Here is a 21,513-nt window from a genome sequence, read left to right as displayed (position 1 = left end):
TGAATTGTCTCATTTCTAAACCGCTGTAGAAAAAAATCATTTGCAATGCAATACATCTTCACAGCTTTGACAACATATTTAATTTTGTGTGTGTATATTAACTTTAAAAACACCTAACAGTTGCTATCTTTAGCTTTTAATAGCTGTAGATGATTTTCTACAATAGTTGCAAAATATTTTCGGATCCGCGTGACGAGACGCGATAGAAAACTCAACCCGTATCAATATTTCTATTGTATTTACCTTCGTGTTAGAGAGGGTGAAACGGGTGATTATATTAATAATCTGTTTTGTCTGTCAAAATCATATTAATAAAATGTAACGATCTGTATGAAAGTGGTACTGTTTGACCCCTGGATAGTCTGTATTTATTTGATATCGTGATCAGCCGAGTTAATTTCTTTGGAATGTTTTTTTAAAAGCGCACAAGTGATGTCCCATTGACTTAATAATAATAATAATAATAATAATAATAATAATAATAATAATAATAATATACACACACACAACAACGTCACGACAGATCTCAAACTAGTCTGCGCTCGGCTGTGCATGATTTACTGAAATGTTTTTGGTTTCAATGTAAAACTTGAGTAGCCGCCGGCTGTGCTGAGGTTCAAGTGTGCTGAAGGCAGGGCGAGCCCGAGATATATTGACAAAAAAAAATGTCTTCTGTGTATCGATGTTAGAGCAGACCCTACCAGGTTGTGTTTGAAACCGTGTATCGCTGCTGAACGGCTCGGCTTGACGGGGTAACATTACCCGTGTAACGACAAACGGGACGGCTTCACTGAATTGGAGCTCCAGACTGGGACAAAGATAAATACAGTTTGGAATGGGGCAGGTTACATAAATATTAGCACGACCTCCACGTCACAGTAAAATGGGATCATTAACTATTTCAGGGTCTATCTGCATGGAGGTTAAATATTTTGGAACAAAGACCAGGACTGGGAGGGACCTCCATGCAGTGGCGGCGTTTGTCCCGCGGTGGCCCATGCAAAGCCTGATTCCGGGGCTCCTATTACCAGTAACACTGTGCTGACACACCACGACTTTCAAACAGGGCAACAACGACAATTAATATATTGCATTTACAAAAAAAAAATCGCCCAAGTCCAGTCAAGTAGAAATTGTAGACAGTGAATCTAGTTGTTTGACTAATTTCATTTTCACACAAGACAAGCAGACGCACGGCAGGGCTGAGGTTAGGATACAGGTCCCGCACTTTCCCTGTGTGGATGGACGTAGTCGAGAACCTGAAGAGGCGAGGACTGCGCGTCGGCTGGTGGAAACGCATTTATTTTAATCGGTTTCCAGGTTCATTGCAACACGCAGCCCTGTGTGTGTGAGAGAGAGAGACATTGGGCATGTCTCCCCTCAAGTTTGAGACACTGGAGAAATGCAAACTTTGTATTGTGTCGAAATTACCGTCTGTATCTGCCCCATTCACGCTTGGCTGATATTCCGTTTCCCGGTACGGTTAGTTTAAGTGTGGAACTTTTGCCTTTAAGTGTGAAAGCGCCAAACGTACCCGGGAACGAACCGTCCCAGGACCACATGAAAGAGGTGGTGTCGGCCCGGTTGCATCTGTTCTGGAGGCAGTTCGCTTATTTTTGCTTCAGTGTGAAAGAAAAATGTTCTCAGTCCAGTTGCGAACGTCAAATATACCAAAGTGTCAGTTATATTGCGTTCAGTAACTGATGCAACTCAGCTGGAACTAAAACCAGAAGAATCGTTTAAACAGCGGTACTATTGTCATCATTGTAGGACACCTTGAAATTGAAGATGTCACATCATGGAGACGAAGAAAAGCATCCCGTTGCTTTCTGCAGCTGTAGAAATAGTGTACTTACGCTTTAGCTAACTGTGATATCGGATGGTTAACTTTTTTTAAAGATTTAAAAAACCCGCCACATTTAAAACAATCGAGAATTAAGAATATTTGACTGTGTCATATATGTTATATTAGGCGGGCTTATATAGTAAACAAATGATAGCTTGCGATTTGTTTTCGTAGTCGAGAGACTACAAACTCCGGGTGAGAGTTTGTGCAAACAGCAGATCCCACAGAAGATAGTCTGAACACGAAGTAGGCTATAATAATAATACGGGGTTTCATTTAATTCACGCTTCTCTCATGCACTGGTTGCATTTAAATGATCGTTTTACTTTAATTTGAAAATTCTGTGACGTGAATACATTAAGATGCGTATTTGTCCCAATGAGATACAGAAAACAATTGTGTGATGTGAAAGGGAAGTGTTCTCGGTACACTTGAAAAGATGGAAGTGAACGCGGTACATTTCCAGGTGTACTGGGCACACATCCAATGTGAAAGAGAAACGATCCGAGCAGGTGGAGGTTTCCAATGAAGTGTTCCCAGTGTGAAAAGGGTTGACGTGAGGTGATTACGGGCACATACTGACAAACTTGCGTGCAGCTTTAACCCCCTACACGCTGTGTTCTTTCTGTTTATGGCTTGTGGCGTGTAGATGCAGTAAAATGGTTAGTCATGCATTCTGATGGCGACCAGGTGAATAACAGTGTCGTCGGCCCTGACACCCACCGACCCCCTCAGTTGTTCCGGTCCAGTATCTGGGGTTCTCCCTCCTCACGCTGACCAGACACAGCACAGTGTTGCATTCCAGAAACGCCATATGACAACACCACCACAGACAATTTCTAGATAAGGGCGTGCTCCGTTCCTGAAATAGTTCTGCAGCTTAAACATTTCTGTCCGGAACAGATAACTGCCGAGTTCTGTACACGCTCAGCTATTTGCTACTGTTCTAGGCTAGAGCAAATTCCACAACCCCAACCTTGATTTCATCCAGAAAAACAGGATTTGACTAAACGCTACTATTAAGAAAGGCCACTGTTTGCACGAGTAAATAGGCCAGTTCTGATATCAGCTTGGGAAGTTACTGTAAAGGCTGAATGACTGTGCTGGTGTTGTGATGTTGTCTTTAGCCCCGTCGGGACAGTGTTGTGGTAATACCCATGTACACTCCCAGTGGAACGCCTGGGCATCTCCACAAACTTCTTGGGATCAAGCTATTCACAGAAATTAGTTGCTGGTGTCGATCGGGCTGATTTCCTATTCAGAGTGAAGAAACGGCTGCTCAGGTTTGAGATGTTAGACTCTGCAGAGAACTGCGATCCACACAAACCAAAGCGGCTGTTTCTTCACTTGTTACACTTGAAGTGGTAAATTAGCAGGGAGTGTGAGTGGGGTAACTGAGTGAATTCAGTTTACTAGCGGGGGAATGACAATTATACGACAGGAAGGGATAGAAGACTCCCATCACAGAGCAGCTTCACCCATTCCAGGTTTTACTGTGAGCTAAAAATACACACTGTTAGCTATACACACTGTGGCTAATAAAGCTTGTCGTAAAACCTGGATGGGGAGAACTGCGGTATGAGTCTTATGCTCACCCCTATGTTGTGTGATGCCTGGTTGCAGATTGGTTTGCAGACTGCAGATGGAAAGGAAGCAATGTTGACTTAACTCATGTGCTGCCCCCCCTCACTCCAGTGTAGAGGAGGACTCCCTCCCTCCTGCTTCCTCACGCCTTTGAACTCTGACAGGTGGATATTTCTGCTGGTGTGAGCAGTGGCATGTCCAGATCTCTCTCTAACTGCAGATCAGATTGAGCCATGGGCAAGGAGACACTTCTTCACACAGCAAGTGGGGAGGGGATGGAATGGGCTGCCTAGTCATGTTGTTGAAGGAGACTCTTCTTCACACAGAGAGTGGGGAGGGGATGGAATGGGCTGCCTAGTCATGTTGTTGAAGGAGACTCTTCTTCACACAGAGAGTGGTGAGGGGATGAACTACCTTACCTCGAGAAGCGAGTAAAACGTAAGATCAGTACAACAAACTTCCTCTGAGAAGAAGTGGTCCGGTCTCTGCACCCCTCCCCCCTACCTTGTACCCGGGGACTTGCCTAGTCATGTTGTTGAAGGAGACTCTTCTTCACACAGAGAGTGGGGAGGGGATGGAATGGGCTGCCTAGTCATGTTGTTGAAGGAGACTCTTCTTCACACAGAGAGTGGTGAGGGGGTGGAATGGGCTGCCGAGAAAGCAGTGAAAACACACAAGTATTGAGAGGATGCTTTCCTGTTTTGCTGTGGAACTCAACATAGCGCTAGATACTGCTTTGACTACAGTAGTGTTCAAAGTTCTTGTATCCAGCTTACTGTACAGCCCATTGTAATAATGCAAGCTGTAAATACACACACTGCAGTGTTCTGTATGTCCTTCTCAGTGCTTTACACAAACTTACAACTGGGGCCAAAGGTTTTGCATCACCTAAAATTTTAGGATTGAGACAGTAAGTATAGTCTACCGGCAGTCATAATAGCTGTACAGTATTTCAAAATGCCATATTATTCAAGTTGTCAGCTTTTTAAGTATAAGGGGAACCTCAAAGCAGGATGTTCTACCGGCAGTCATAATAGCTGTACAGTATTTCAAAATGCCATATTATTCAAGTTGTCAGCTTTTTAAGTATAAGGGGAACCTCAAAGCAGGATGTTGGCATAACATTATTTAGCAAGTTTCTTTCGACTTTATGAAGCTAAATTAGTTAATTCTACAGGGTGATGCATCACTTTTAGCCACAGTCGCACACATGCAAACATTCTAATCTCTAATCTTCATTTCACACAGTGATATTAAGTAGGGTGGAAATGAATATTAAATGCAAGTGATATTATCCAGCGTAACCAAAGTGATATTATCAGAAGCTTGTCCCCATTGACTTCCTGTGAGGGGTGTGACTATCCGCTGCCTGATCTGAGAGAGACTGGAGGTCGTGATCGACCCGCGACTCACACGCAGGGTTTATTTACATGTATTTACAATAATGCAAAACCTGCAAACAAAAAAAAAAAAAAACTACAGTACAACACAACTAATAAACTGAAGAGGGACTACAGCACACAACTGAGTGGGATTAGAATCTCCTAAACTAACAGGTTATCCTGGTTCCTGGTGTACACACAGTGGTAACCTGTCGCTCCCCCTGGTTCACACGCACACGCGTGCATACGCTTAGCCGCCAGGGCTCTCCACACATTCATCTCCTGGCTTGCTTAGACAAAGGACTGGCTTTCCAGCTCCAATTTAAAGGCATGTGGCCAGGGATTACTACCACCTCGCCACATTCCACACTTGTCTTAATTAGGGAGGGGATCCTAACTCCAAGCTCTGCCATATGTAGCACAAACTTAAATGTCAATAAAATGACACTATGTCCATGTGCTGGGCCTTGGCAAACTCCCATTTAATTCCGGTCCTGTAAGTGGACAGGGGTATTGAGAACGCTGGGTTGTGCTAGCTGTAGAAGCTCCAGGTCCTGCTGCTCTGAATGTCGCTAATCTGTGTGCTGTGCATGTGTGAACAGGAACCGCGTTTTAATAGCAGCCCATAGGCAGGCACATCTGCATTTGTTCTGTATGGTGGTGTAACGTGTCAACACCATCCAGCACAGAGTTAGGTTCAGCCAACTGAATCTCACTCCCTCTCGCTCACACACACACAGAGACACCACCCTCCAACCTGCGCAGACACACAGTGAGGCACGCACACTCCAACCTGCACACACTCATAGAGACACTAACACTGCAACCTGCACACACAGACACACTGAGACATGCACGCTCCAACCTGCGCACACACACACACCGAGACACTAACACTGCAACCTGCACACACACACTGAGACATGCACGCTCCAAACTGCGCGCGCACACACACACACACACACACACACACACACACACACACACACACACACACAGGTTTTGACCTCATGTGCGCGCGTGAGGTTGGACTGCAACCTGCACACACACACTGAGACATGCACGCTCCAACCTGCGCGCGCGCACACACACACACACACACCCCCGAGACACGTGCACTCCAACCTGCACACACAGAGACACGCACGTTCCAAGCTGCACACTCACACACACACCGAGTCACACACACTCCAACCTGCACGCTGAGACACGCACGCTCTAGCCTGCACACACACTGAGACACGCACACTCCAGCCTGCACACACACTGAGACACGTACGCTCCAGTCTGCACACACACTGAGACACGCACGCTCCAGTCTGCACACACACTGAGACACGCACGCTCCAGTCTGCACACACACTGAGACACGCACGCTCCAGTCTGCACACACACTGAGACACGCACGCTCCAGTCTGCACACACACTGAGACACGCACGCTCCAGTCTGCACACACACTGAGACACGCACGCTCCAGTCTGCACACACACTGAGACACGCACGCTCCAGCCTGCACACACACTGAGACACGCACGCTCCAGCCTGCACACACACTTGCACACTAGTCCTGGGTCTTACTTCCTTGTATAAATTTGAAAACTGTATTGAGGCCAATCCCAAGACCAGCCAAATGGCACTAAACTGAGGAGTATGTTTTAAGTTTAGCACAGCATTTGCACAGTGCTTTTCCATGGTTATACTATGCATTTACAATAGTCTACCATGGTTTGCCATGTTTCTTTTACTGTGCTTTACAGTACCTGTGCTTTCCCACGCGTTCACTGTGCTTTATTACACTTTGCTGTGCTTTTACTGTAGGGAACTTTTTAGAAGGGGTGGCCTTACCTCTATATAAGGAACGTTTCTTGTAAGAATGAAATGCCTTAATGAAATTGAACATGTGGAAAACAGATCCATTCTGGGGAAAAATACAGAGATAAAAAAAGACTATCATCGTTGTTAGCAGATAACCGAGGGGTGGAAATCATCCAACACTAGTACGTTACCAGAACGTATGTAGACTGCTCCGAGTGTCCCTGTCTCCCTCTCATCAAGCTGTCTTCATTCTCGCACACTTTCAACATGATCAGAGGGAGCCTTCAACACCTAAACACATTGCAAGTGATTACATGTAAGTAAACAGACAAAGCTGATGGTAACTTACTGAATTTGTTTGTGTAGGGCCTGTTGTGCTTTAAGCGTTTCGAATGCTTTGTGGTTGACACTTTGAGTGCAGATCGACACCTGGAGTGATTTATAAGTGTAGCTGCTGATAACAAGTTCCGTTCGTGTCTCATCATTTATTTTAGAAGGGTGAGGCAACCCTGATTTTAGAAGGTTTTTGTATTTTGTGTTTTTAAGAAGTCTCTCTGAAGGGCGCTTTCACTGTTGGTTCACGAGCTGCTCTTCAGTTCTGTATTCCTGTCAGAGATGTATGTAACACAGGCTGGATCAGTCTTTTTGTAGAAGTAAGAGCTTTGTTTTGCTGACAGCAAACTAGCTCAGTGGCGTTCAACCTTTTCATCAAGCGTCTGTGCTTCCACAAGCGCCCACCAGGAGTACCAGTAAATGAGCAATCTCAAAGGGGAACTGTACTCAAAATAACACGGCTCTCTAAACGCTCTGTATACATAACAAATGGGTCTTGCTGTGCCAGTTTTGTTAAAAAGTCAAGCGTTTGGCCAGTATTTCAATTTTTTGGTCAGCTGGAGATGCAGGCCGCTGCCACATTGGATCCTTTCTGGCGCCGCTGTTACGTCATGTTGTTGACCTCCACCCGCGACAGGGACCGCCGGCAGGGTGAACTATATCGGAATGCAAAGTGCCCGGATGCAACAATAACAAAAGGAAAATCAGTAACAAAATATTTGTGTGTGCCTGAGCCTTTAAACCAACAAAGGGTGACTATAACAAAGCAACGGCTACATAATATAGAAAGGGGACGTCCACTCGGTAGAATCCTATGTGTGACTATAGAGTGAGTCAACGACAGGACGGCACACAAAGCACGACGGAAGAGAGCTCCAGTACATTCAATATTAATTTGTTTTAATGGTTTTGATACGACATGCTGCTCAAGGAGAGGCTGAAAATGCGTCAGAAGCGTTACTTGTCTTCTATTGACATGGTTATTGATTTGTTTGCATTACATTTAAAGGGCTGTTGTGAAAGCGAGAGACACTTGATTTCGTCCAGGTTTGTTGCCTTTGTTCTGCTGAATGGTTAATCTATGCAGCGAATGACTGCAATGAGCTCTTCTAGTTTATATTTGAAATATTTAGCAAGTGTTGTGTGTGGAATTGGTGACCACACCTTTAATTGTGTACAGTTGGAATATGAGACCCAGCATGCTGTCGCTCCCATGCTCAGCGTTATTTATTTCTTAGCAGATGCCGTTACCCAGGGCGACTTGCAGTTGTATACAAAAAAATGCATATCAAGAATTACAGTAGAATTAAGAGCAAGATACAAAATACAATGACTTCAGTCCTAATACAATTATAAAAAGTAGGGAGCAGATAAGTGCATTTAAGGCAGAGTTCTACATTTTCATTAGCACAAACTGAGAGCCAAATTTACTGTGGTGTTTTTTTTTTGTTTTTTTTTTACTGCAGTCAAGTAAGCTGCAATAGATTCAATTCCTTTCATTTTTTTTCTTTCTCAGCAGTAGGCTTCCTAATTACAGTCCCTAGCATTTCTGTGTGTTCTGCTTTCACGTTTCTCAGTGGTCCGTTTGAGAAATAAACTTCGTTTTCTCTGCAACAGCTGACCCTGCTTCAGTACAAAACCTCGCACTAGCTACTGTTTTACGCTCTGATAACGGCGTGGTGTTATTTAGCGGTACGCGTTAAAACGAGGTACGCTGTGTACTGCGCTTGCCCGGGCTGCGCAAATGATGTTAGCTCAGAGAACAGGGAAACGTCCTGAACGGGCACGATTTACTGAGTTTGGCCCTTTTTAAAGTTCTTTTTTAAGATCATTTTTTTTCACAATTCAGCAAATTTATTGACCAACTAATTGGATTATCTGAAATTGTAAACGTATATATTTTGTGGGTGAACTACAATTTGTCCTGTTTGTAGTGATTTGTGCAGTCGTCCATTGCAGTAGTGACAGCGTACCATTTTCTGATGAACGGGTGTGCATACCACATTCCGACGACGTACCGCTTTATGACACTACAGCGGTACTCTTAATTACCGTGCCTGCTTCTTTGTCTGAAGAGATTTGGTGGAGTTCACTAGGATAACTGTTTTCAGCTTGGTGTCGTGGCATTTTCACTTCCTTTTTTGTGTAATTGCTATGCTTTTTGCTCCATTACAGTCCTTCATTAAGTATTTTCTTTTAGTTTCCAGGGCATTTTGTTAATGGCACATGTGCAACATGCAAAGTGTATTTGAATTAGTTTTTCGCTGTTCTTGTTCTACATTTCTCAAATGCAGCTGTTCATTTGAAGAATTCTTTACACAGCGGGACTCGCACACGCTTGGTCCCCATCACAACTGTTGCAAGAAACTGGGGTTCTCGTATTTTGCTGATGTCAATACCTCTCTGCACTTAGAAGCATTTATATTTGATCAAATTGCTACCATCCTTCTTCCACTTCACTTTGTTAAGACATGGGAAATGCATTTTTTTTTTTTTTGCAGTTCATCAATATTGTCGCATGCTTTTAAAGGGAGAGGCAGCAATTTTGTGCCTAACCCTGAAAAAACAGTTTGTCAAAACATTTGTCACATTTGCAACCATTTTAGTCGCAGTTGGAGCCCTGCATCATAGTTCCTCACTTCTTACACCCTAGGCAAGTATCCACATAAAAATATCTAAATTATGCAAAATGATGCAGTATCCCTGTACAAGTACGTACAAAGTATTGTGCAGTTGTCTTGGGTTCTTATACTGGATATCAAAATAAGAGCATATGATAATAATAATAATAATAATAATAATAAAAAAATAATAAATTTTTTAAAATATAGTCTTTCTAAATTCCAAGATTGAAATAAAGGAAAGCCAGCTCTCTGAGTTTGTCCTCCGAAAAAGAACGCCTCCAGTCAGAGAAAACAAGATTGTACAGCGAGTTGCTGTGCTCAGCATCAGCTGTGCAGCGTTGGTGTATCTGAAAGCTAATATTTTCAGATTAGGAAGATGGTCTGCTGTCGATATCAGTTTCCCCTGGCGGTAGAGCACTCTGGATTCACAGTGTACAAAGCAAAGAAAGTCATTTACACTTTTTTTTTTTTTTGCTGATTTGTCGTGGCATTTTCTGGCAAAATCAACCATTGTTCTCTTCAGTGTGATCCAACGCTTTTTTCCCTGTCCTTCTCTGTTAATGGCAATATTATTTTAATTCCTTGGGGTGTAAGTTCTCTGTGATACAGACAGATCGATGCATTACGATGGTGTGATTGAGGAAGTATTGCTCCTAGTACCACAGGTTGAAAACCGCTGCACTAGGTGCTCGGTGTGTGTTTCAGCCTCTCCTACTCTCTGCTTTCAAAAAGAGGAGGAGCTGCAATAACAGAACACAGTGGCAGTTGAAATGATCACCACAAACATCGCAACTCTGCATGGGGCAGGACGCTGTTTCACCTTCCTTTTTAAACCTTAAAAAAAAAAAAAAAAAAACACTTCTAACACTTGAAAAAATGTTCTCATTCAGTTTTAGTTTTTGAAAGATTTAGTTTTCTCAAAAGTGACTTGCTCCACCCTAGTTTTCAGAGGGTTTAAGAGTATAATAAAATGAATAATTGCAGACAGGACTGATCCAGTCAGGCTGCAGAGTCTGAATCCAGGGGCAGCCTAACTGGTTTGCTAATGGAAGCGCAGGACAGGCAGCCTCTACCGAATCATTTTGTCAACGACAACAACCAAACTTCAGTGCATGTGAGATGAGAATGTGTTCATTACAAAGACTGTGTGTCTGTCTCTGTGTGTGCTTGTGTGTCTCTGTATCGAGTGTTTCTTGTGTGTGCGTGTGTCTGTGTGGAGGGAGCTCCCAGCTGTTAAGTAGAATGTCTTCCATTAGTTCTCTCTCTCTCTCTCTCTCTCTCTCTCTCTCTCTCTCTCTCTCTCTCTCTCTCCCTCCCCCCTGCCCCTGTGGGTTTGTACACAGTGCTCCCACACCTCTGGGTCCTGTTGTATATTGTAGCTCTGAATGACTATCTGCTCCCTGCTTCTTTCAGTGCAGTGAGTGATCCACACTCACAGTGTGATGGTTAGTCACAGTTCCCTCCTCTGTGCTTCAGGGCTTGTATTCAGAGTGCTGCCTCCAGTCCTGCAATTTACACTTTTGAAAAGATAATGAAAACGGGGCTTTTAAACTGTACCTCTTGCTAGCACTAGCAACATTATAACAAAGCCATTCAAATACATTAGCTTCACTGCTGCTTCCTCCTGCTCCCTTCTCTCTTGTGCTGGAGTTCAAACTCGCTCCAATGGAGGTCACTTGCAAAGAACAGAATAGCAAAAGCAAAACGGATTGCAAGATACATGGGTTATTTTACATAATCATTAAACTGCTACTTCTTTCTGTGTTTAGAGACTGAATTTCATTGTAAATGATTTGGACTCCATGCAGGGCAGCACTGACCTGATTCATCCCTTGGCACAGTGAATCATTTCACTTCTGTCAGAGGGAAGCTGACACTTGGACTGACAAAGCCTTGTGTGTGTGCGTGTGTGTCACTGTGGGCATGTGTACAGTTCTTGCAGGGTTAGTAAAGTCCCCAACTAGGTATGCAAACCAAACTAAACTGCCCTCATGACGTTTAAACAGATCATATTGTGTTGATCCTCCTTCTCTCTCTCTGTGTGTTAGTAACGTGTTCCCCTCTGGTGTGTGATTTTTGAGAAGTATTTAAGGGCGGTGCAGGGCAGTGGTCTGGTGTTGGGGTGAGAGAATGGGAGTGAGGGTGGAGTGGAATTGAAGGGGATAGGATAGTGATTTCTGGGGTAGTGGTTTGTTTGTTTTGGATGGGGCAGTTCCTGTGAAGCTTGTGAAATTTGAGAATACGGGTAGAATAGACAACAGGAAGCTTTTAAAAAGCGAGCGGTTTCAAATGTCATAATTAAACTGGGAAATATGAGACTACTGTTACTGGCAGCTGCCGAAGCAACTGGCTGAATCTGACATTTTAAGCATATTCTCCCTCTGCTTCAGCTCCTTGAATTGAGGAGAGAGCTGGCTCCTTGGCTGTTCCTTGCAGCGCAGGGGTGAAAACAAGAGGCCCTTTGCACAGCGGTCTCACCCAGTCCAGGTTTTACTACAAGCTTGATTAGCCACAATGTACAGATAACAAGCACAGATGTGTCTTATTAAACTCCTAGTAAAACCAGGAATGGATCAAACTGCTATGCAACGGGAGTCTTATTCCCATCCCTGCAGCTGGTCACATTAAAGATACAGGTTTGCTCAGGGTTCATGGGGTTAACGGCAGAGAAGTTGCTCTTAAACCCAACAATGAGACTGTCAGTTATTGCTGTATCCAGGTTACATTGAGATACAAACATGGGGGTACGATAACTGATTCAATTACTGGATTAAACTTGAAGACACTAGAAACCGGTTTGAACATCAGGAACCAGCACAGAAACAAATTCTCAACACAGGCTGTGTCATGCAGACATGTGTTCAGCGCTGCAGGGTGCAGGAGAGGTCCTGTTGGGTCTCGTGCTCCCTCTGGAAGGGGGGTGGGGTGGGGGGGGTGCTCTGCCTAGTCACACTGTAGCTCTAGAGGTGTGCAGAAGGCAATGTAAACAGAGAGATTTTAGTAAGGTTCTTGTGATTATTTGAGTTCAGCAGCTGCTCTTCAGTTCTATTTGAAACGCCCTGCAGAAATTGTGCCGGCGGTCGTTCACTCGTTTTAACACTTTTCAGGAGAACCACTTATCAGAGATTCATGAAACGTGAGATTCACACTGCTTAGTGTAAAGTTATTAATAATATCTGATTAACCAGAGGTGTCTTCCTCTGGTTAATCACTTGTCACTGTAATAAAACTTGGGAATGCCTGTTCTGTGCTGTTGATATCTGTCGTGGTAATACATTTTTTCATCACACTGATGGCTCTGATTTTGAATGTCCAGCCGTGGCGATGGGTGGTGGATGTCATTGACAGGCTGGTTTACATTGCTGGGATGAAGGATAAAGGATGGATGATGTCATTGACAGGCTGGTTTACATTGCTGGGATGAAGGATGGATGATGTCATTGACAGGCTGGTTTACATTGCTGGGATGAAGGATAAAGGATGGATGATGTCATTGACAGGCTGGTTTACATTGCTGGGATGAAGGATGGATGATGTCATTGACAGGCTGGTTTACATTGCTGGGATGAAGGATAAAGGATGGATGATGTCATTGACAGGCTGGTTTACATTGCTGGGATGAAGGATGGATGATGCCACCTCTCTGTGTCTCCCCCCGCCCCCCCTCCTCTTGTGTTAAGGGAGTGCCGTGCTGGCTCGTGTACAGACTCAGTCTTGTATATAGTTTCAGACCCAATCTTGCATAGTTTCAATTGTGTACTTAAAAACACACAACAGATGTGAGCACTGTTGAAGAGGGTAACCCAGCACACCAGGAGCTGGGAGTGGGGCGGTGTTTAAAATCTATTCCAGGAATTAGTCCCCTGTTCCATAATCACTTGTCATTGTCTTGAATCCTGGCAATCTATATTCTATACTATTCAGTATTCTGTACTATTCTGTATTCTATACTGTTCAATATTCTGTATTCTATACTGTTCAGTATTCTGTACTTTTCTGTATTCTATACTGTTCAGTATTCTGTACTTTTCTGTATTCTATACTGTTCTGTATTCTGTACTATTCTGTATTTTATACTGTTCTGTACACACTGTTGGTATGTGATAGTCATCAATTTTTTCACTGTATTTGTGCATTATTATGGTTATATTTTTATAATTCCATATTATCTGGCCAGTACACTAGAGACTGGTGCTGACAGTGTGTCTTATCCAGTGTTGAAGGAGTGACATGAACCTGTCTGTCTGTCTGTCTTTGGGCTCCATCTCTCATGGTCTGCTTTGCGATCAGAATTCTTTTGTTCTATCACTCTTCTATAGTGTCGTTCATGCACTGATTAGTTCACTTTCTTTCCCTCCTTTTTTAATTCTATCACTTTACGCATCTTGTTTGTTCTTTGTCTTCCTTTTGCTCATTTGTTCTCCCCCCCCCATCCTTGGATTCAGCAGGGTGTTTTCCATTGCAGCAGTGCAAAGGAATGGGGGAGGGAGAGAGGTGTGTGTCATTCTGCCTGACAGGACTTGCCCTTCTGATCAGGCATCAGTCCTGCTTGACTCCATATACAGGCATGCCTGCTCCCTCCCTCCCTCCCTCCCTCCCTCGCTCAGGCATGGTTTACTTAACCAGGAATTGCAGCTATTTCCTGTTAACCCTTTGTGGGGATGGCAGGCTCTCCACTAATTGTGTGGAATGGACTGAGCCGTCACTACCTGCCAGTCACTTAGAGGAGGCTGCTCTTAATGCTCCTGCCATGCAGTTTTGACTTCCCTGGCTGGGCGTTGGCTGCGTGTTTGATGCATGTTTGATGCATGTTGACTGTTGCGCCACAGCTCAGCTCTCTGTGTTAAACTCCCTTGTGGTTGCATTCTTTATCCTCTGTGGCCTTGGCTGTTAACTCTTTCACTGCTGGAGAGACTTCCCCAGACTCGCTCGCACTGTAAAACCTCCCGATCAGGGCCTCTTGCACAGTCTTGATTCGCTCCTGTTGATGGCAGTGTAAAGCCTGTATTCCGGGTTGCATGGAGTGACAGGGCAGCCTCAGGTGTGCTGGGTGCAGTTCTCCTCCCAGACTGCTCTGCAGTGCTGACATTGCAAGGTGTCTATAAGCTAAACTGCACAGAAAGCCTCATTGTTTGTTTCTTAATAACGGAAGTTACACAGCGCTTTGCTCTGTCTTCCTCTTGTGTGTCTTTGTTTGCCACGATTGTGTGAGCCCTATAGCGCTGGTAGGCAGTTATACCTGTCTGTGGTGTGAAAGAGAAGGGAGGGGAGTGTGTGCAATGCAGGCAGGGACATTGGCAGTGCAAACATAGGCATAGCACTGCCCTGCACACACCGAGATACACGCACTGCTCTTGGAATTCTAGTTTGCTTGGTTGTTTGTGTCATATTCATGGCTGGTTTTTGTCCCTTTTTATAGAAATCCTCCACAGTAAAGTGTAATAAAGCACAGTAAAAGCATGCTAAAGCATAGACGTACAGTAAAGCATTTTAAAAAATGTGGGAAACCATGGGAAAAGAAGGGTAACACTGCAAAAATACCACGGTAAACATTTCTGAGGAGTGAAGGGCATGTTGATTACCTCTCTTCTGCGTCATACAGATCGGTAGGTGATCTGGCCTGTTCTACCCCCTTTGCAGGGCTTGCCTCCTGTCTTGGTGGCCCAGATTGCTAACTGCCCGCTATTCAAACAGACCCTGATAAAGGAAGGGCAGGGGGGGGTGTTTTGAGTTTCCCTGGAAGCGCTCTGCTTTGTGAGGATCCTGTGTTCCTGATCACAGTTCTTCAAGCAAAGCTTCGCCATTTGTAGTGTCGACCAGCCCTGAAAACGCACGTCAAGTTTACAATCACTCCAGCTGTAGAATGTAAAGATGACTTTAAAGACAGAATCACTTTGTCATTGAGCGAGTGATAGCAGAGAGGACTGAGCCAGCAGCAGGCAGGCTCTACACTCCTGTCACAATACGATGCATATTCCGAGATGCGGGTCGCGATACAGTATGCATCGCAGTGCATGTGAGGGTCCTGATCGGCTACTGATATGATGCGTAGTAAGATCAAAGAGATTATGTATTAAATTCAACTGTAAAACACATTAATTCAAGAACTACAGTGAGCTCTGCTGTGTGAAGTCTTGTCACGATGCAAATGATGCAGACCTGTATTACGATACAAGATAGATGTAAAGAAAGCATCGCGATTCATCGACACACAGTGAACACACTCCCGGGACCCTGGTGTGAAGTGCACGGGTAAATTCTGCGTAACTCACCCCATTCTTCTGAACATGAAGTTTTATTTCCATTCCTGTTATTGGCCACGTAATATTTGTCTGTCTGTCCATGGTGCATGTCTGTCTGTGGTTAGTAAGTCACGCTGTCTGATCATACCAGATTAGTCTGACTCACAGGAAGCTGAGGACTGAGAGGGGTCAGGGAGGGGTCGCTGCGCTAGAGAGAGCAGTACAGGGCTCCAGACATCGCTGTATCACGTTGGCGTGACTCTTCTCCACTGTACCGTCACTCAGTTTTCAGTTTATCTAGAGCAGCACTTGTCTGTTTGTCATGAAAACTGCTCGGAACCTTCCTTGGCTTTAAGTTGTTCAGCGTGTCGGAGAGTGCACGGAGGGGCTTGCGTCTCTGGCTGACTGTCTTTGTCTTTCTCGAGGTGCTATTTAGGGTTTTCGTGTGTTTCTGCAGAACCGTTTGTCCGATTGTGATGAAACTTGCTGAGGGCCTTCTTAAGCAGGATGTATTGACAGTATTACCATCTGGGGTGTGTGGAGGCTGTCTGTCTATAGATTACATATACCTAGAGAATCACTTGTTATCAAGCTTGCTAAGCACATTCCTTAAAACAAGTTTTTGAGAGTATGAGAAACCGATAATTACATCTCACACATTACACTGATGAAGGCACTAGAGCCCCAAACGCTGGTCTGCTTGACTCAATTTAGTTTCAATAACACTGATGAAGGTACAAGAGTCCAAACGCTGGTCTGCTTGACTCAGTTTAGTTTCAGTAACCCTGGTGAAGGCACTAGCTGAAATGCTAGTCTGCATGACTTTCCTGCAGTCTTGCTCTTTGTGGGACTGGCTCTGGTGGTGGTGTGGTCTCGTCTCAGCGCTCAGATTGCAGATATAAGCTGTGCATTGAAGAAGGTCCTTATAAGGAGTTGACTGTGGTGCATCTTGTCGGAGAGAGAGCTCAGCTCCGCGCACAGCGTCTCCAAGCAGAGGAAGTTGCAGATTGTATCGGAAGCTCTGAATCGCTGGGGTCAGTCTGACTCACTTCATCGCTGGATAAGAGACCAGACTCCTGCGATCGTATCAACGTTCTTGACTTGCTGTTGCACACACAGCAGTCTCACCCAGTCCAGGTTTTACTACGAGCTTGATTAGCCCCAGTGTACAGGTAACAACCTCAGGTGTGTAGTAAAACCAGGAGTGGATCAAACCACTATGCAGTGGGAGTCTTATTTCCATCCCAGTTTCTTCCCCACATGTGTTTATTTTTGATTCTGGTTGGTGTTTGAACAGTGGATTGTGTTACAGCTTTTGCATAGCAGGTAATTCATAAACAGCACAAACTTTTCATATCCAGTAATGCAGTACAATACAACTCGCTTTTATTCAGTGCTCTTCATAAAAAGCTTTCCAGGGGCTTTAAATTAAAATGAAAACGAAAAGCCAATGACTAAGCAGTCCAGCAAAGAAATGGTCCAACTCAAACACACATGTTTCTAAATAAACGTTTCAACTGTGCCAGCTTCCCTGACATGATTTGGGACAGATCCAGAGGCTTCTACTAGACCCCCTTGCCCCTTCTGATTTCAGCGGACTTCTGGGAGCTACTGCAAAGCCAGCATCTGCTGATCTCAGGGTATGATTAGGAGCATGAAGTACCAACACTTCCTGTAAATATGAAGGCACCAAGCCACGAAGGGCCTTCTGAGTAGTAAGGAGCATTTTAAAATCAATCCTCAACCTAACAGGGAGCCAGTGTAGCGATTTCAGTATTGATGTGTTGCGCACGGCGAGAGCAAGTCACCATTTTGAACCTCTTGGAGCTGACGCAGTTTAAAATCAGGAAGGTTAACAAACAAAGGATTGCAGTAATCTCATTGCCTATTACCCCACTGCACAACTTTATGACCCTTCTGGTCTCCTGAGTAGAAGTTTTTTTTATTTTATAGGAGTGTGGAGAGTTCTAGTTGTCATTGACTTTCACAATCAATTCATTCAATGCTACAGCAAATATCTTTTACAGATTTAACAGATCCTATTCTGCAATCTGGAATTCGCTCAGTCCCTTCATATCAATAGTGCTGAATTAAGATACACTAAAATGAACTCCAATTCAATGGCAAACGCTTCCACTAGATGTGTTTTTTCTTTTGTTTTTTTTTAAGCCTTCTAGTCGAAACGATTGACATTGAATTCGATTTTATTTTGGTATTTCTTCATTGAAATCCGTCGACCAGACTGACCGGTCGAATCGTGTTGATTTTAAGCAGAGACAGAGTTCGTTCTGAAGAAAGGGGTTCTTTGAATTCAGCTGTTTTAATTTGGGTTCTGGGTGGTGTGTTGGGCTGCTTTAGATCTCGGGACATTTTCAATACTGGTCAGCAATTTAAAAACAGAACAAAACAAAAAAACACTTTGTTTTTAAGTATTCCAAATTTAACACTGATTTATTAAAGTAGTCTGCTACTGTGTTGGTGAGAGTGCGGGCTGTCTCTGTGATCTTACGGAGGTCGGCTCGGGGAGGGAGTGTGGGGAGTGCTGCCTGGCTCGGGGAGGGAGTGTGGGGAGTGCTGCCTCCCTCGGGGAGAGAGTGTGGGGAGTGCTGCATCCCTCGGGGAGGGAGTGTGGGGAGTGCTGCCTGGCTCGGGGAGGGAGTGTGGGGAGTGCTGCCTGGCTCGGGGAGTGTGATTGATGGTTATTTGCTTCTCACTTTCACTATGGAGGCTCACTTGCGCTGGCTCACTTCCTGTTCAGGGTGCACGGATGTGCTCAGTCAGTCTGCACCTTGGCACATGTGGTTTGCTCACTTCCTGTGTGATCTGTAGTTTGAGTCAGACCTCTTCTCTGTTTCTCACGCGATGTATTTTTCTGTTCTTGGTTGGGGGCACACGTGTCTCTCTAAGGCTCAGGGCACTTTTCGGTCTTGCCATTTAACAATATTGATAGTGATTGGTTGAAGGAGGTTTTTAGCGGATTATATAGAGAACACAACTACAGTATGTTGGTGGGAACAGTGGGATATTTAGACAGATAGATCAGGGATGAAAATAAGACTCCTGTTGCATAGCAGTTTCACCAATTCCAGATTATACTACGAACTTGATTAGCTCCAGTGTATAGGTACCAAGCTCTGGTGTGTGTTATTAAACTCATAGTACACTAATACCAGGAATGAAGCAAACTTCTATGCAATGGGAGTCTTATTCCATCCCTGAAGCAGGGCTGGGGGGTAGTTACATGCAGCACATTGCTGTAATCTCTTCTAGATTCTCCAAGTGTTTTATGAGAATTTCAGAAGGTTACAGCAGTACAGCCACACCCACAGATTAGAGTTTACAATGCATTCATATCAGCAATAAACCACTTGGTAGATAACACACACACACACACACACACACAGGCAGGCTTTATCTGCTTCCAAATAGGGAAGGGCAGAGTTCTCTGTTTTAGCTGGTTTGCTTCCTTTTCTCCAAGTCTCTATACGAGGTTAATCTGCTCAGCTGATTTTAAAAGTGGAGCATGGAGGAAACTGAAATAAAGACTACTTTAGGATCACTAGAAAGCACATGTTAATGTGTGTGAGTTACAGATCTCGCTGGCTGAGAGATGGGAGTAGAAGTGGAAACAGAAGTTACATGATTAGTATGTTGAAGCAGCAGATCCTGATTCAAAGTTACATTTATACAGTGTGTTATTAATTCAGGTCTGTTCAAACCCTTTCATTAAGAATCTCTTTCGTATCTTCAGACTGCAGTGCAGTCCGCCTCAGACTCGGCTACGTTTCCGTGTTAGTGGCTGATAACCAGGTGCTTTTAGAAGACATTTCGATCAGTAGATTTTCTATACAAAGCAGTTAAATGTAATCCTGTTCCAATTTGCTCATATCTAGGTTGGCATAACTCTGGGTGATGACAGCGCTAGAGAGCTGAGAGTGGAGTGTTGGAATGGTGTTCTTTATTAAGGTGCTGGGTGATGACAGCGCTTGGTTAATGCAGATTGATTTGCAGTTGAAGGGTTGAATCGTGACCTCTGTGCTGTGCAGATGTGTCACGCTATTCACGATATTCACGCTTTTAAATGTGCTTTGTGTTGTATTGTAGTTAACTCTGTCAACACTGCAGAGCTGTAGAGAGGTCTAAGTGTAAGAACTCCACTGCAGAGCTAAACAGAGGAGAGATAGCTCAACTGTATACAGGCCATTTCTTTCAAACCCACTGCAAACACCATAGCACGGAGAGGAACGGAGAGGAACGGAGCTTCTGTTCATTCATAGACATGAGCACCACCTGCTTAGCCTAACTAATAACGCATGGGGTGGGACAGTTAGCCTGATGCTATCAGACGCGACACTGCGCACGGTGGATTAGACTAGCCACAATACCAGAGCAACACAAGAGCAAGCTGCTTGAACAGGCCCAGGTGTATCGGCACGCCTGTGTGGTGTGCGACTGATCATCTGTCTGTTCTGATTGATGGCCTGTTCACGCTCTCTTCGCAGCGAGATGAGTACTGCCTGTCTGTTTATCATGATTGATTGATTGATTGATTGTCTGGTTTATTCCTCAGCGAGACGAGCATCTGCCAGGCTCGTGCCACCGTCATGATCTACGATGACGGCAACAAGAAGTGGCTCCCAGCAGGCACTGGGGCGCAGGCCTTCAGCAGAGTGCATATCTATCATAGCCCTACTGGGAACTCCTTCAGAGTGGTGGGGCGCAAGATGCAGCCAGACCAGCAGGTGAGACTCCACTATACAAACCAGTATAGAGAAACCAGTATAGATCTACCACAGCCCTGCTAGGAACTCCTTCAGAGTGGTGGGGTGCAAGATGCAGCCAGACCAGCAGGTGAGACTCCACTATACAAACCAGTATAGAGAAACCAGTATAGATCTACCACAGCCCTGCTAGGAACTCCTTCAGAGTGGTGGGGTGCAAGATGCAGCCAGACCAGCAGGTGAGACTCCACTATACAAACCAGTATAGAGAAACCAGTATAGATCTACCACAGCCCTGCTAGGAACTCCTTCAGAGTGGTAGGGTGCAAGCACACACTGGTACAGAGACCAGTAAACCTGTTTTTTTTTTTTTTTTATAAATGAACCCCCTCCTCTGGTATTAACAGTCCTGTATTCTTTTTTCTTTTACTAAAAACTGGATTTGTAATCAGTTAGTTTGTCCAGTTGACCCTTTGTCGCACCACTTCACGGCCATGGGTCTTGCCTGTCCGAAGTGTGTTAAGACAGAGAGACCGAGTCAGCTGGACGTGTGAACTGATAGAACGAAAAGGTCTGAAAACTACGTGAAAGAATTTGAAAAAATAAGTGTTTCTATTAAAAACAAGGGACTTCAACTTTTGAAAGGAAGTGTAATTGTGTAGTAGCGAATGACTCTACAGATTGTTACTGTGCACAGCCAGCTGCTTAATCTCACCCCCGTCTGTCACTCCCCCCCCCCACCCCAGCTTGTTATCGCGTTATATTTTTAAACCTATCGTTGACTCTCTTGAAGTTTTGAATCGCACCTCACGGGTCTGTAAGCTGATGCATTGTAGTGAGATTGCTGGTTATTCATGGTCCTTCAACTGTCAGCAGCATCCCAAGTGTCCGGATCCACATGGCGACATTGTGGTCCGTGGTCCCCTCCCCTCCTCCTCACGGTTTAGGATCCACCCCTTGTCCAC

At 44.5% G+C, this 21,513-nt stretch overlaps 1 protein-coding gene across 1 annotated transcript in view; it reads left to right on the top strand.

Moving 5' to 3' along the window:
* The window catches only part of LOC121304860 (vasodilator-stimulated phosphoprotein-like), a 35,341-nt gene that overhangs the window by 925 nt on the left and 12,903 nt on the right, over window positions 1-21,513 (top strand). The window contains exon 2 of the mRNA XM_041236271.1: window positions 20,398-20,569. Coding sequence (XP_041092205.1) covers window positions 20,398-20,569 — 172 coding nt within the window. The remainder of the gene's footprint in view (window positions 1-20,397; window positions 20,570-21,513) is intronic.

This window comes from Polyodon spathula, chromosome 40, assembly GCF_017654505.1.
Source record: "Polyodon spathula isolate WHYD16114869_AA chromosome 40, ASM1765450v1, whole genome shotgun sequence".
Taxonomy (NCBI): domain Eukaryota; kingdom Metazoa; phylum Chordata; class Actinopteri; order Acipenseriformes; family Polyodontidae; genus Polyodon; species Polyodon spathula.
The sequence above is the reverse complement of the archived record's forward strand: the minus strand, read 5'-3'. Positions and strand labels throughout refer to the sequence as shown.